Source organism: Prunus mume, linkage group LG4, assembly GCF_029339155.1.
Source record: "Prunus mume cultivar Tortuosa linkage group LG4, ASM2933915v1, whole genome shotgun sequence".
NCBI classification, from domain to species: Eukaryota; Viridiplantae; Streptophyta; class Magnoliopsida; order Rosales; family Rosaceae; genus Prunus; species Prunus mume.
This window is the reverse complement of record NC_142701.1, coordinates 15,423,273-15,438,683: the sequence shown is the minus strand read 5'-3', so window position 1 is coordinate 15,438,683 and position 15,411 is coordinate 15,423,273. Positions and strand designations below refer to the sequence as shown.

Below are 15,411 nucleotides of genomic sequence, written 5' to 3'. Positions count from 1 at the left end.
ATTCTAATGTCTCATTGAATTCAAATGGGATAATATTCAACCATGAACACCGTAGTGGAGCGTAAATTATCTTTAAAACGGAATATTAAGCATTCGTCTGACCAAGTTTCAGATGTTTCGAATCTAATTTATATGTACATTTAGCATTGCTTTTGCTCATGTCATACGCATTAAATTTGAACATTTATTGAATGTTTATTTATGAATTTCTTTGTGTTTAAAATATAGCAATTAGACCCCTTATTTCCTACCGTAAATATATTGGATGAGCTGACTATGCGCACAACTTGTATATAAAAATTCATCAACTTAAGATCAGTTATGGCAAGCCCAACTGTATACAACTTAGCCCATTGTGGGCTGGCTGAATTTGACTTATGTACTGCTCACAGTTCACATAATTTGGGCTTTCTTGTTTTTGAATAATAGTAGGGCAACCTATTCACGATGAACAATTGCAATGCCGGCTCAGGGGCTCGGGGCATCCAGTTGAGGAGAAGCACTTTCATGTAATGGGATTTTACTTTTTGCGTTCGTAATGACATACAAGATAACTTTTTCATATATTATAATATTATCAATCGAGAATAACAAAATAATATTATTCCTATTGCAAGTAAGTTTTTTAGCTAATTGTGAGAGAGAGAGAGGCCCGCGTATCTACAATCACACACAAGAAAAGTTGTGTTTTATGAGTTTTTTTTTTTGCAATAGTTACATAAATGATTTTCAATGGTTTGAATAAGCTATTCTACATTTAAAGTAATAGTTGATCATAAAACAATAAGTTTATACTTCAATAAATAAGTACTGAAATTGCCAACAAATTTTCTTAAGAGAGTTTCGGTTAATCGTAACAAAATAAAGTAATGAAAAGGAAAAAGAGTCTAATTTACTCTCACACATGTCACTCACGAGCTAATTATGTCCAGAAAATGACAACATTATGGCATTGTCCTAAATTATTACAATTAATAAAGGAAAATCGTGACAATTGTAACTACAGGCGGTCAAAGTGCAACTTCACTAAAACTTTAGGGGCTAAAATTATAAGTCGGCATTTTAAGAAAAATTCACTTTTAACCATAAAGAAACCTCAAATAGGAAAAAGCCACCAATCTTTCTCTATTTCCCTTCGCACCCCACGAATGAGGAGCCAAATTGTCTGCTATTCGACCCCTCCGATCCCGAAATCTCATCCCACAGAAAACACACAACACGCACTCTTCTTCTTCTTCCTCTTTGGTGGTTGTTGGCTGTGACGTTCCTTTCAGAGTCGGTCTAATAATAAGACAGGGCAATTCATTTTTTACAGAGTAAATGGAAGATTGATTCACAAGGCATCGAAAATTCAAAATCCTGTTGGTCAGATCAAATCAGAAGCTTGAGAATAGAAAGAAATACAAATTAGAAAGATTGGTTTGATGAGAAAAATAGCGAGGAAAATAATCGTAATATGATCGGAGCAGTGCAGTTAGGGGTGTTGGCTGCTTGCGTGGTGGTTTTGGTTCCGATGGGCATGGCCGGTTATCATCTCAGCCGCAACAAAATGCTCTTCTTCAGCGGCGCTCTCTTCATCACTCTCGCCATTGGCGTCCACCTCACCCCTTACTTCCCTTCCGTCAACGACTTCGTCACCACCGTCTCCTCCGTTGTCGTTTTCGAGAACCGCCGTGAGTCCTGCCTTTCCCACCTCCACGACGTCGTTTGGGAGGTCACCCCCTCCCCAAATTTCAACCCCCTCGACAACAACACCGTCAATTACGACAAGTCGTGGGCTTGGACTTCTTCCTCTACCGTTTCTGCATGCGGGTTTCAGAAACTAGGGCGTTTTGACGCCTCTGATCTGCTCAACGGATCCTGGGTTGTGGTGGCTGGTGACTCTCAGGCCAGGCTTGTGGCGCTTTCGTTGTTGAGTCTGGTTTTGGATTCTGGGCCTCTGGAGAAGGTTAATAGAGATCTGTTTAAGAGGCACAGTGATTATCAGATTGTGGTGGCTGAGATTGGGATGCGATTGGATTTCATCTGGGCTCCTTACACTTTCAATTTGACCAATCTGGTCAACGGTTTCAAGCGAAATCGCAACTACCCAGATGTGTTGGTGATGGGTTCTGGGCTCTGGCACATGCTTCACTTCACCAACGCATCAGATTTTGGTGTTCAGTTACAATCACTAAGGAGTGCTTCTGTGTCTTTGTTGCCATTTTCGCCAGATACCGGCTCCGACAGGCCGGTAACCAGCTCCGGCTCCGGCTCTGTTTCGGCCCGATCGCCCCACTTGTTTTGGATTGGCATGCCCACGTTGATAAACTCGATGTTGAATACAGAGGAGAAGAGAGAGAAGATGACTGATGCAATGCGTGGTGAGTATGATAAGGAGCTTCACAATAGTAAGATTTTGCGCAAAGCCGGTGGTCCCCTGTTGTTGCTGGACATTGAGTCCTTGAGTTGGAATTGCGGAGTTCGATGCACGGTTGATGGGATGCATTATGATATGCCTATCTATGAAGCTGCACTTCATATCATGCTACATGCATTGCTCATCGAATCTCATCAGAAGCTTTGATTTGATTCTTTTGTTCTCTGTTTTCTCTTGGTATAATGTTCTGCTCCGGCTCGGTGGTTCGATTTTATACAGTGAGCTTTTGATTCTTGTGAGAGGTTGGTTGGTTTCTCTTCCACCTCCTCTTATCTTGCATCTACGGTTTCTGCCAGGTTTTCTCTCTTGGCCTCGGATTAACTCAGTATAGTTTATGTGAGATAGTAATTGAGATTGAAATTCATTTGTATCTGCTTTGCATTTATTTGAATATTGAATATACTTACATCCACTTGTATTATGTAGGCTATACTCGGACAATTCACATCTAATGTTGAAGTGAAACAATTCAAAAAGATCTACCTGGATAGGAAATACATGTTCTTTTTTGCATTCCGCCTTGTTGTAGATTACAGCAGACATGGAAGTTTTTGTTGATTCACTTCTGTTGTGCTTTCAGTGTTGTCTTTAAGTCTGGAGTGAGTTTTGTGGTTGTGCAGCATATTTTGAAGTAATACTTATGAACGTATGACCAATGCACATGAAGCTTGCAGCTTCTATTTGTTTGCAAGGTTTATGGACTTGGCATTCATAAAAGTACTGCGCTCTTTAGGAAAAGTTATTAAAGATGACAGAAATTATATTACCATAAGGAAATTTTAAGAGATAGCTTAACAGTTATAAGATTGCCTTGTATAGAACACTAGTGACACCTCCCAAAATATTACAACATGACTGAGCTAGCTGTGTTTGGAATCAAATTGCTTGCCTCCAGGTAAGACTGTATGCTTGGAACTTATATATTATTGGATGGCAAAACCTCAGTCATACATGTCTCTCTTTTTGGGTTGTATCGCAGCTGCACAGTGACAACCCAAGAGTTTGTTTTTTAATGGTTTTGTTGTGGTGTATGACCAGTGTTTAACATAATGGGAAACCTAGAACTCATAGTTGTTAATATCTTTTTAGCATTATTCTTTTATGCCTTTATTGTGATGGAAACCTGAAAGTAAAGTCGGTTGGGGGTACGAAAGACATAGAAGCCTAAGGTCATTACAGAACTCTATGTCTAGCAATTATATGCTTCTCTCCAGGATTGTGTGGTGCAATATAACCCCAGGTGTGATGCAAGGTCTAGGAGCGACTCCTAGAACCCTACTAGTGTGGTGCTAGTAGTCTCGTAGTTTTTTCCTTAAATTTCCGTGTTGTTCTTACTCTAAAACAATTGGCAGCAAACATAATTCCCAAATTCAACAAACAGTAGGAATCTCAATTTACTTTTTATTAGTTAGATAATGCAAATGGCTCTTTCACTTCAACTTGAGATTCGAGGATGTTGGGGTGGACACACAATCTAGTTATTTTATGAAGAATTGAGAAGTTGTCCTATGTTGATGATATTATACCGGATGAATCTAGAAGGGATAGACTGAAGCATACACCAAGTCTCTTTCCAACTATACTATAAACAAATATTTTTATTGGATAATATGGCAACAATATTGGAACTGACTACACAAAAATTAGAGAGAAAGCTATTATCAAGTGCTGAATATGATGGTCAAATCTTGCTGGTGCATCATGCATGTGAGTTAGGTGTTATATATTGGTAAATTTTGGTTAATGGCTTAAGATAGGAGTAGTTTAGGGTTTAGGGGCTGGAATTAAGATTTGAAATTATAGGTTAAGGCGGGAATTTCTACAGCGCAGAAAAACAGGGTTCTATGGCACTTTTGGAGGACACTTGAAGGGCAGTGATTGTTGAGAATAGTTGGCTTAGGATTTTATTGGGTAAGAAAATGGAAAAAGAAATTAGAAAATAAAGGTTTTTCAGGATTGTTTTGTGGGTGTGGACAATGCATGTCAGAGAGAGAGAGAGAGTATAAAATTTTCATTAAGTTGAAACAAAACAGAGTATAACATCATGATGAATTTGTTGCCATATGCATCCATATATACAAAATATTATCTTTTTCATCCCATTTTTAGATTGTTCTAAACAGATTCATATACACCATGCGCAAACTGCAAAAGATTCTCATTTTTTAAGGACCATCATCAATATTGTATTTTTGGGATGGCGAAAAAGTAAATTCTAGAACCAGCATTGAACTTACTTCAACTCTCAATAATACAAACACAATAGGTATTGTAAGTACTTTGCTGAGTGTACTTTTTAGGTGCATCCTCTGCCCTTTATCTCTGGTTCTGTCGGTCTCGGCTGTCAAATTATTATTTTATAGCTTGGGTTCTGGTGTTATATGATGCAACTGAGAGATTTGGAAACAGCAATTTTTGTGGTTGTCTGGAAACAAGGTCTCATGATGCTTATGTGATGTTTGCTCATCACTTGATATACATCAATTGTTTTCCAGGACTTACATAATAGAGTGGAGTGGTTTCTTTATGGAACACTTAGCAGGGTCCTTATAATTATATTCTTCTCGGTTGAATTATGCCCTTGTCATGCAACCAATTATAGTAATGTGATGATTTTTCTGATACTGATACAGTGATACTTAAGGTTGAATTCAAATCCATGTCCTTTCACTTTTTGGCTTTTAGGATTGGAATTTATGCTTAGAATGGGGAGATGCGTTTGGAACTTGGGTGAGTGGAATGAGTGAAGAAGCCTTTCTAAAGAAAATGTCTGGTGTGAACGGTTGGAGCTGAGGTGGGGAGTGGTAGGGCAATTTTCCACGTCCCTTGCACGAAGTGGTAGCACTCATGACAGGTCGTTTCATTAGATTAAAGATGGAGGTATCATGTTTTAATTCTGAACTTGCTAGTGGGTGTATTGTGAAGAGTTCGAGAATTGAGACCATGGGAACGAAAGTGGAAAATCCGATGAACTATAGGAGGACAGAAACAGAAAGGGACTTTGTGCCCTTATTTAATGATGTTGTCCTCTTTGCAATCTGAAGAGTTTTGGTATGAAGTGTCTTTCATAATTCATTCGTTTATAGAAGTATAAAATCCTTCCAAGTGGGTGACCGCAACTTCAATCTAAAGGTCCATTTAGACGGATTGGAAATGAGGAATTTGAATTTGAGTTCCCACTTTGGATTGTTTAATCGAACTTTTGAAAAATCAATGTATCAATCAAATGCTAGATAAGGGTAAAATATGTATTAAGATTTTAATGGTAAAATTTTGGAGATGACAAGTCTTGTTCTTTTCTTTTTCTTTTTTTCTTTCTTTTTTTCAAATGGTAGCTTAGGCTGCCCCCTTAATGAACAGCAAACACTTTCCCAAACATGCCTAACAAAACTACATGAAGCTCAAAGAAAGTTCTGCAAGAAGTTTGATAGCATGACCTACGAATTCAATCGAGGAAACCACCATCTCAGGGCCAAAACCAAGCAATTTATCAGCACTTACGAATCAGACTTAAAAGCCCCGCCAGCACACTGCCATAATCAGAGCACCAATGTTCATCAATGGATATCCAAGCCCCATAACAGTTCACTTTCGCCAAGCCCCCTACCTGGTCTCACCTAAGGAATTACACCGCACTGCACACAACTAAGATTATTCTTGCAGCATGTGCTGAGCATCAGCATACTCCTCAACCTTACACCTCAAGCATCCAAGTTCACTTTCTGGTGCCTTTTAATAACTAAGCTTTGATATATATCTTTGTACAACAATATCATCTGCAATCTAACTAATTCTCCACTGAAGGAAAACTAGAATAAATATGACAAAGGAAGATTAGGAAAATGGTTCCCTTAACGCTATTTAGTCAAAATGGTGCTCACGGAAACTGCTTCCCTTCAAATGTCTGTCCAAAGTTCCAAGCCTTGGGAGCTACGTTGTAAGATGTAACTGTGAGCCCATCGCTGCTAGTGACCTCGAAAGAAAGGGGTTGGTTTTTTAGATCAGCACTGACATGCCAGTTTTGGCCCCAATTTCGTCCCATTGGAAGCCAACCTGTTCTTGAACCTTTGATCTTCACAGAAACTATGTCTCCAACACCAGCGACATTGGTGATCAGCACTGAGATAAAGATATTAGAACCATCTATGGTGAAACGAATTCCTCCTTCCTTTCTACACTTGATCCTGTTTCAAATAGATTTAACAAGAATAACAGATCTCAGGATGAGCGAAGGCATTTGTCTGTTGTTAAGCATGCTTTAGGCTAATATCATATAAATGGGGGATGACACTGACAGCTCAGAGATTGAGTATACATGCCAAGTATCACAACTGGAAGTGCTGATTCGACCATGCACAAAAAAATACACGGGTTTTGTCATAAAATGAACATCACACAGAATTTTAGACTCCTAGGCCTCGTTTCTTAGGGAGGACTGGACTAGACTAGCAAAATGCCTACATTTCATGTGTATTTAAGGCATAATATGGATATTGTTGTCTAATTTGGAGGGGGAAGGAGGACTATTCATAAGAGGTTGATGACTAAAACTTATCCCTCTAATCCCACCATTTTCAAGAGGATTGGGGGAATAAGTTTTTGTCATCAACCTCTTCTAGATAGTCCCCATTATTCCTCCAAGTTCAACAAAATATCCATATTATGCCTTGAATGCACGTGTGATGTAAGCATTTTGCTAGTCTAGTCTACTCTAGTCCTCCCTATCATATGTGTTCCCAACAGTGACGTCAAGTGGTACGACTTATTCCAGAACTTAAATACAGAGTTAAGCTAGGTTTACAACTTGGTAAAGTGTTCTTTAGACTTGCACAATTCTTATTTTTCAAGATTTCTTCTTGTCTTCTCTTTTTTAGAACAAATCCAAAAATGGACCTTTCAATTCCGCAGTCTAGTATTTGCATGGTTCAAATAAATGAAACTCGTCTTGACAGTATTTCCTCATTTTTCTGCAACTAGCAGCCTATTTGAGTCATGTGAGGTAAGATGCCTCATTGGTGCCAAAGGCGAGAGAGATCCAAATACATTCCCATGTACCCAAATGCCACAAAATCCTGGACCAGTGTGTGTGTGAAGTTCTATCAGAGTTGCCTCAGCAAACCTTCTTTGTCATCTTTCTATTCCACGAAGATTCAGACCCCTTATTCATCTTCGTATCTCATTAGGGTTCGTATTCGATTAAAACTACCTCGGCATCCTATATAGGCCATTAGGGTTTGATCTGCTACCCGATTTGCCTCTCTAAAACTTGCTGTTGAATCCAAAAGTTACTATTTTCAGTTTTACTCGCCTCATATTTGCTTTTTTCTCATAATAAATTCACATTTAAGACAATGTGATGCCAAAGACCCGTTTTTATTTTTTATTTTCCGGAATTTATTAGTTTTGGTCCCAAATCTAAAACTAAGAAAGAGTAAAGTAGAAGGCAACAAAATTGGAAGCCCCAAAAACCAATTAATAAGCAAATAATAACCAACTTTACCTGCGATACTGGACGGGCATATTGCCAGCTTTCCAAATGGCGATCTTCTCGAATGCCTCGATGGGGAGCACCAGGTGCTTGTTGGGAGGGTTGCAGTGGCCCCCGCCGTCGGCGGTGAAGCCGTAGTTAGGGGCGCAGAAGTTGGTGGCGGTGACGATGATGGAGGTGCCCGGAATGCACCAGCGCATGTCGTCGACGCAGCGGAGCTCGAAGCACGCGCCGCAGATCTGGCCGCGCTCGAACAGAGGCTCGCTCAGCCCCACCGTTGCCATGCCGTAGCCGGCCTTCACCAAATCTCCGTAGCCGCAGGCGCCGCCGACGGCGTCGCGGGGGTCCGAAGCGGCGTAGTAGGTGGCGCGTGCGGACTGCCAGTCGGAGATGGAGAGCGAGGTGGTGGTAGTGACGGAGGATGAAGGCAAGTGGGAGAGGGCTGTGGAGGCTAGAAATGTGAGGAGGAGGAGGAGCAGCAGCAGCAGCTGCAGAGTTGGTGACATTTCTTGATGTGGTTTTTTGTTGTTTTTGTTTTATGTTTGTCTTGGTGTTCTTAATTTGCTTTCTTCTTACCAGGAAGTAGAGTGAGTGAGGGAGTGAGTGAGTAAAGCGAATGATGGGGGAGAGAAAGAGACACAGTGCCAAAGATGCTATAAATGAAGTAATAGACGGAAGTCTCGAGTGAGAGTAATGTTTTTTGCTTTTCACCTCGTGGGACGCTCACTCTCGTCGGGGCTCACACCATACCATTCGTTTTATCATTTTTTAAAAGTCCTTTTCACCTATGTGTTTTTTTTATATATAAATATGAAAGAAAAGAATCACCATTATTTTGCTTACTGAATTTAGGACATCAGATGCAAGGATGAGTATTCTTAATCGCTTGAGTTATAATACTTTGTGAAAATAATTGTCACTTGAAGCCTCTAAATTTGCCTCATTTAAAGGAATTTGAGAATTAGCAAGAGAATATGGCCCAAAGTTGTCACACCAACGTATTCGATACACAACAAATATTATATTGCAAACCATATCATCCTTTTTAAAGCAACTCCACTCATTTGCCCTTTCTATGACAAGGGGACTAAGGTGGCTACTATTCATGTGAATAGTGGCTACCCTTGCAAAAAGCAAAGTATGTTTTCATCCGTTATCATGGCAATCACTATTCACATAAGATATAAAGAGAGGAATTTATATAGAGTTTTGATGTGGGAAGTGAAAAATATGACTAAGTATTTATTTTAAAAAAAAAATCAGTATTTTTTTTTATTTTTTTTTATTTTTGTTGGTTGCTTATGTCATCACCGACGTCAAGAAACCCAAGTTGGACTGAGGGTGATTTGGCTTGAGGGCTGCCAGCTTGTGGAGCCCACCCACAGCCCGAGCAGCTTTGTCCATGGAAGGTAGTTTTGGGCCTAAAACCCCCTTTGCCCGGGCACGCTGGAGTTGCTCTTACTCACTACGAAGAAAGAAAAAAGCAAGATGTATGGTGACAATTTATGGGAGAAAAAACTCTAGCCGCTTTCTCTCTCTATAAGTCCCAAAGGAAAACATTCGTAGATAGGGGAGGAGAAAGAAGCATCAATGCTCCTTCTCCTGATCTTCTCTTCTCGTCTTTTTCTTTTGGGTTAATGAATAAGTTCATTGAGGCGTTTTGAATAAGAAGCCCTTTGTGGTGATTTCTTATGAGCCATGCTCTTATTAAGTTCCCTATCACTCCTTTTAGGCTATGTTCTCAATCACATCTCTCTCAAAATCCGCTCTCTAACACTGCTCATGCTCTCTTTTAAGTCTACATTGTCTTTGACAAAGGTTGCTGCAAATCACCAAATTATTTTTTGCATAGTTGTTGTTTTCGTTTATTTGTTTTCTATTATGCGCATGTTGATCGCTGGAAATTATACTTTTTCCAGATCTGTTACGAATGTGGTGGTAGGTGTGGCCATGAAGGCATTTCTTTAGGTGATGTTGGTGGTAGTAGGGTTCATTTAGGTCACATGTGATCTATTTGATTGTACTGTTCAAGTTTATCTTTGATATAAAAAATTAAAAAGTGATTAACATTGTTTATCCTTACACCCTAAGAATTGTTTATATTTGTTCGCTATAAAAAAAATTAGAAGTACAAAAGAGAGTAGGGAGAGGAAAAATGTAGCCAAGTGGTGTTGCGACTTAAGGCCATCTCTAGCCATGATAGCTATATTCCAAATATAGCCCTAAATTAATGCAAAACTCATCTCCAAATATGAGCTAAATAAAATTTTGGCCAAATTTGGAGGCCACATTTGGCCTCTTAGCCTTCCAACGGAGCCAAATGTAGCTAGCTTTGGCCTAGACTAAATTTATAGTGGGTTTCATCCATGTGTTTTTCAACAACCAATCATTAAAGCACTCTCCACTCCCTTTTTCAAAATAATAAAATATGAAGGACCCTAAAATATAGTTATGTATGGCTGGAGATGGAAAAATTTGGCCATGCACTTTTCTTTAAAAAATTAATATTTTAAGAGGCTAAATTTTTAATCCTGGACTATATTTAGCTCTATTACTGGAGATGGCCTAAGTAGGCTAGAAACCCAAGAGCCAATTTTTTTTCATTTTGTTCCGAAGCCCAAACTACGGTGCTTAACCATCAAAGTCCATTGACCAAAAAAAAAAAAAAACCATCAAAGTCCAACTTTGGCTCTTGACCCAAAAAAAAAAGGTCCAATTTAGGCTTGTCTTAACAAAGCATAAGATAGTTGTTTATTCACGTTTTGCTCTCTTCCTTTACTCTCTGCAAAGAATACTCAATAGTTAACACTTTATTCGAAGAATATTTATCTTCAACTCATAAATGTTAACACTGAGACTATATGAAATTCATATTTACAAAGAAGGAAAAAGAATGGAAAGTAATACAAAAGCTAGTACTACCAAGTGCTGGTTGTAAAAGCAAAACAAGGAGATACGAAACATACAAGAAATGGCAAGCTTGCCTTTACACGGTTAAGAGGTCAAAACCAGAACTACCATAATAGAATCTGCAAGGCCACAGCAATGCAACTACTGTTTTTCCCATTTTGGGTCATCCACCAGCAGCTGAAACTGATCACATCTTAAACTAAACGGTACCACATAAATTTTTCCCATTTTGAGTCATCCACCAGCAGCTGAAACTGGTCACATCTTAAACTAAACGGTACCAGAAACAAGTTCCTTGTTCTGTGAAAAAAGACCTCTTGACTAACATAGAAAGATTCTACGACAAACCTCAATAGCAGGACACTACAAGGAAAGGCGGACTCTTTTCCTATCCCTGTCTTCACTTGCTATTGTAGAGGTGTCTCTCTCGGCCAAACATCTTTTATACGGTACAAATCCTTTTCTACACTTTCCAGGGCTAGGGCTTGCTCTTAATTCAGAGAAGGCCGAGTTTGCACTTGCCTTAAATTGGAGAACCGAATTTGGCTCTTGTTCTTTACCCTCAGTCTCAATACCTAGACATTTGTCACCGCTTTCCTCATCGTTGACTGATCCAGCATCTGAACCAGTCCAAGACCCTTCCTTCTCAACTTCCTTAGGATCTCCAAGATTACCATCAAAATGTTCTTTTACTGCTTGTGGCTTATGGAATGGAATAAAAGGAAATGGCAATTTTGGACATATACTCCACCAAGGTACAGGATAAGCAGAACCAGATTCTACCAGATTTGAGTTCTGATTCTGAAATTGCATAAAATACATGCCTGGATGTACTCCATAGGGAAAATTGTCCCAAACATGTTCCACACTCCCAGATGCAGATTCTGTAGCTGTAAAGTTACATAGTGTTGATGTCTGCACAGGTTTCTCCTCTTTCACATCAGAAGGCAGTGATTTAGAAGTTCCCATGGTTGGAGAAGATGGTCTGTGGGAATCCGTGACCAATACAGTTCTTCCAAAGAGTTTAAGGCTTCGTGCGGATACCTCCTCAGCTGAAACTCCACTAGCATCAACATTATCCGTGGGAAATAACTCAAGCTTCTGGAAATTTTCACCAAACACAACCAGTAGAGTATCAATATCTCATAAAAGGCTCATAATAAATTGGACAGATATGCAAAAGGATAAGCATATACCATTGATAATTGCATGTTAGGAAGTGAACCATTTTCTGCTACAGCTGGTGATGTAGATCCACTTTCCTCCAGTGATGGGTTGGGGGGTTCAGAATGATTTAAGTCCACACCATGGACATCAGCAGCAGATGAAACGGGTGATAAACTACGACTGGGTGTATTTGAATCAGCGGAACCCAGTGTATCTGAGCCAATCACAGATAATACTGATGTTGGAGACTGGTTTTCTGGCTCCGAAACTGATAAATTTGGAGATGCAGACCTTGTTGGCCGCTCTACAATAAAGGTCTCTTTATTAACGGGGTGTACAAGTTTTCGGGGATAAGGACGCATTGGCTTCCGTTTTGGTCGAGGAGGAGGGATGTCAATGGGCTCTTCCGAGATTACGTTGCTGCCATTCGAGTCACGAGCAACCTACGACAAAGACAAACTTGAGGAGTCAGAGAGCAACATCAAGCAGGAAAGCATCAACCCTTCAAGTATGGTTTGCATGCCTTGAGCCAATAAAGTTTAACTTACATTAATATATGGGATTATAGATACTATGAGAGAGAATGAAGGGTACTGGAATAAGAGCAGTAAACCTTAGAAAAGAACTTTTGAGCATGACTTCGAATCTGAACTGCAGTCTTGGTGCCAACATGCTCTGTCATCCAAACAGAATATTTTCAGTGGACCGCAGATAGATGATAAGATTGTTAAGTAATATCTTAATGCATCTCCAGCCAGCTTTCACAACTGACATACTCAACTCTAATCTCAACTCATTAATATATTGCCAGTGATACTTTTAATGCAAATATACCTTCTATCTTTCGCCAGGCTCGACCATACAGCTTTAAAGCTTCAAGGAATTTCTTATGCTCTTCCTCTGTCCATCTCTCTCTTTGTTTTGTGATTGTGTATGGTTTTCTCGCCTATTAAAACCAAGATAAGGCAAGTGAGTGAATGTTGAACGACAATTAATCATAATCTTAATGAAAACTAAAATAGAAAAATGGAAAAATAAAAATGAAAATTGAAAAACCTTGGGAGCAGAGTCATTTCCATTAGAGAACTGATCCTTCAACTGAAGCCCAGAAACACTAAATGAAACCCCATTGTTTGCTGAGAGAACACTTTCTGAACGACTACCATCATATTGATCCTACATAACATAACCAAGAAACAACAATACAAGATAAAAAATGTTTCTTCTTCTTCAATCACCACCCAACACAACAAAATTTTCCTAAGTTTTCAATATAATTAAATTAAATTAAATAAATAAACGGGGGGTTATTATAATTTATCTACCCCTTCAAAGCACTTGCAGAAATTCTCTAAATTTAATTAAATCTCATAGAAATGAGAAGCATCCACAGTTAATTAAGAAAGTGTATATATAAAAATTGATAGCTGATATATTATAACATAAATGGAAATTTCAGCGATCCATCAAGAATTTCACATGACCACTAAAACAGAGCGTGCCAGTTATATTATAACATAAAACGTATAAAAAAAATTGTGCATACATACTTGAGCAGCATCCATATCTGGAGAGAGCATTAATCCACCCACCATGCAAAGTTGACCTCTTCCTTAATTCTGTGAGATACGACACCGTTTTTCCTCACTCCTCGAGCAAGCAAAATCCAAAACAAACCCTTGTCTCTATCTTCCCCACACTCATACAAGAAGAAAATACTCATAAATTTACACTCTTTCTGTTCATACAGCTAATTCTATACGGCCTTGGATCCATTTTATTTGTTCCCCAAACTCGACTTTCACCATCTAAAGCCAGGTTTTTGGTCAAACAGCTCCATTGCTTTTAGCTCACAGGACCTCAAAAATTGGAAACGATTTCTTGCTTTCAAGAAGAAAACAAGAACTGGGTTTCACTTGTACGGAGGAAAGAGCAAAACCCAAGTAGATAAAACTGAACCAGAAGGAGGAGGAGGAAGGTAGAAGAAAGCAAAATAAGGAGAGAGAGAGAGTTGAATAGTGTAGGGTTGTGTGTGAGTGATGAGAAAAAAAGAAGAAACCAGGTGGTGACACGTCAGCATAAGTCTCTGCTTTTTTTTTTTTTTTTTTTGTTATTGATAAATTTTAATTTTGTTTTGTGAAACGGAACACTCGAGAATTCGATGGAATCTTGTGGCTCAGGACGACGGAGGCCCTTGACACGTGGCAGCCGCCTGTCTTGTCTCCTCCCCGCTTTTGCGATATATAGTGACTTTTTTGGGTGCGAGAAATTCAGCCACCACGGGATAAAGAGCCAAGAGGGACAGGGGCTGTACTCGCAGCGAAATCATTACATTATCGTAGTCGCGCTTTTCTGGCTCACACACACGTGCGCTTTCAGCCAAGTCACTTCTATCTCCATATCTTATTCATTATCCAGTGCACGATCATTGGAAAAAACTATTTCGGTTTTTTTTTTTTAATCCATTAGTCCTTTTTGAAAAATTAAAGAAGTTTAAAGTCTTTTAACCCAAAAATAAAAACAAAAATTTAAAGTCTATTGTATTTCATGGATAGACTTTTTGCAGTATCGTTATTCTGAAGAAGTTTTGAGAATGTGACGATTGTTTTACTTACATCTGTTATTATTGCAATTTTATTTTTAAAAGTCAAAATTTTAACCTTTAGATTGTATTTTATTGTCTTGGTAAGCTTATATTAAAAGTTTATGAGATCCTAACAATCAAAATTCAAGTAAATGAGGTGAATCCGAAATATGATGTTTAAGGTGTTTGAATCACATTTTATGTATAAAAAATTCAGTATATATGAGAAAAAACCATCACTTTTTTATTAGATGAATACATTTCTCGCCATTTCTCCTATTTCTAGGTGTTGTACGCTTAATTACTTAATTATTATTATTCATAGTTTTTTTTAAATAAAACTAGTTGCTCGATATATGGTGTGAATTATAAATTGTTTTTGGACTGAAATTTTAATTAAGTTTAATACTCTAGATATAAATCCAACCAGTATCTATTCTTTCAATTATGTCTAAATTTAGTAGTGAAGACATTTAAAATATAGTTGAGATTGTATTTTATAAAATATTTAGTTCCAAAGTTGCTCAGCAGAAACAAAAAGGAAAAGAAAATAGTTTAGTCGTCTGAAATTATAGGTAGCGAGTACACTACTTCATCGCCTACACCAACAAGTGGAGGAGCAACCACTGTGTGGATATAAAAAATAAATAAATAAAACAAATAAAATAAGATAGTGAAAATAAAAAAAGCTCCAAAACGATATTTGTGGCCTGGAGAAAAGCTAAAAATATCTGCAGCCTATAAAATAGTGAGAGAGAGGGAGAGAGAGAGAGAGAGAGAGAGAGAAACCAACGGTAGGCGTAGGCCAAGAGTTGTGGATTACATTAAAAACCCAAATAGAGA

General features: G+C 38.6%; 3 protein-coding genes across 6 annotated transcripts; 1 reads left to right on the top strand and 2 right to left on the bottom strand.

Annotated features, from left to right (window-relative positions):
• The first annotated feature begins 1,154 nt into the window (after positions 1 to 1,154).
• Positions 1,155 to 5,559, top strand: LOC103327370 (Pmr5/Cas1p GDSL/SGNH-like acyl-esterase family protein). Of its 3 annotated transcripts, none has more exons than XM_089050253.1 (2): positions 1,155 to 2,661; positions 5,105 to 5,559. In XM_089050253.1, the coding sequence occupies exon 1, from the start codon at positions 1,457 to 1,459 to the stop codon at positions 2,564 to 2,566; it is 1,110 nt and encodes a 369-aa protein (XP_088906379.1). In that variant the 5' UTR covers positions 1,155 to 1,456; the 3' UTR covers positions 2,567 to 2,661; positions 5,105 to 5,559. The 3 variants fall into 3 exon arrangements, with proteins under 3 accessions (XP_088906379.1, XP_008227903.2, XP_008227902.2); XM_008229681.2 differs by lacking the exon at positions 5,105 to 5,559 and adding an exon at positions 2,846 to 2,981; XM_008229680.3 differs by lacking the exon at positions 5,105 to 5,559 and adding an exon at positions 2,846 to 2,981 and having other exon boundaries at positions 1,155 to 2,715.
• A 391-nt stretch (positions 5,560 to 5,950) lies between these two features.
• On the bottom strand, positions 5,951 to 8,610 carry EXPA13 (expansin A13). Its single transcript, XM_008229682.2, has 2 exons — positions 7,920 to 8,610; positions 5,951 to 6,603 (listed from the first exon to the last, which is right to left on the bottom strand). Exons 1-2 carry the CDS (start codon positions 8,411 to 8,413, stop codon positions 6,297 to 6,299), a joined length of 801 nt encoding a protein of 266 aa, XP_008227904.2. The 5' UTR covers positions 8,414 to 8,610; the 3' UTR covers positions 5,951 to 6,296.
• Positions 8,611 to 10,709: 2,099 nt separating this feature from the next.
• RVE1 (Homeodomain-like superfamily protein) lies at positions 10,710 to 14,014 on the bottom strand. 2 transcript variants are annotated; one of them, XM_008229684.3, is made up of 6 exons: positions 13,535 to 14,014; positions 13,041 to 13,160; positions 12,819 to 12,930; positions 12,598 to 12,659; positions 12,014 to 12,427; positions 10,710 to 11,918 (listed from the first exon to the last, which is right to left on the bottom strand). In XM_008229684.3, the coding sequence occupies exons 1-6, from the start codon at positions 13,577 to 13,579 to the stop codon at positions 11,181 to 11,183; spliced, it is 1,491 nt and encodes a 496-aa protein (XP_008227906.2). In that variant the 5' UTR covers positions 13,580 to 14,014; the 3' UTR covers positions 10,710 to 11,180. The 2 variants fall into 2 exon arrangements, with proteins under 2 accessions (XP_008227906.2, XP_088907009.1); XM_089050883.1 differs by having other exon boundaries at positions 13,531 to 14,009.
• Between the last annotated feature and the right edge of the window lie 1,397 nt (positions 14,015 to 15,411).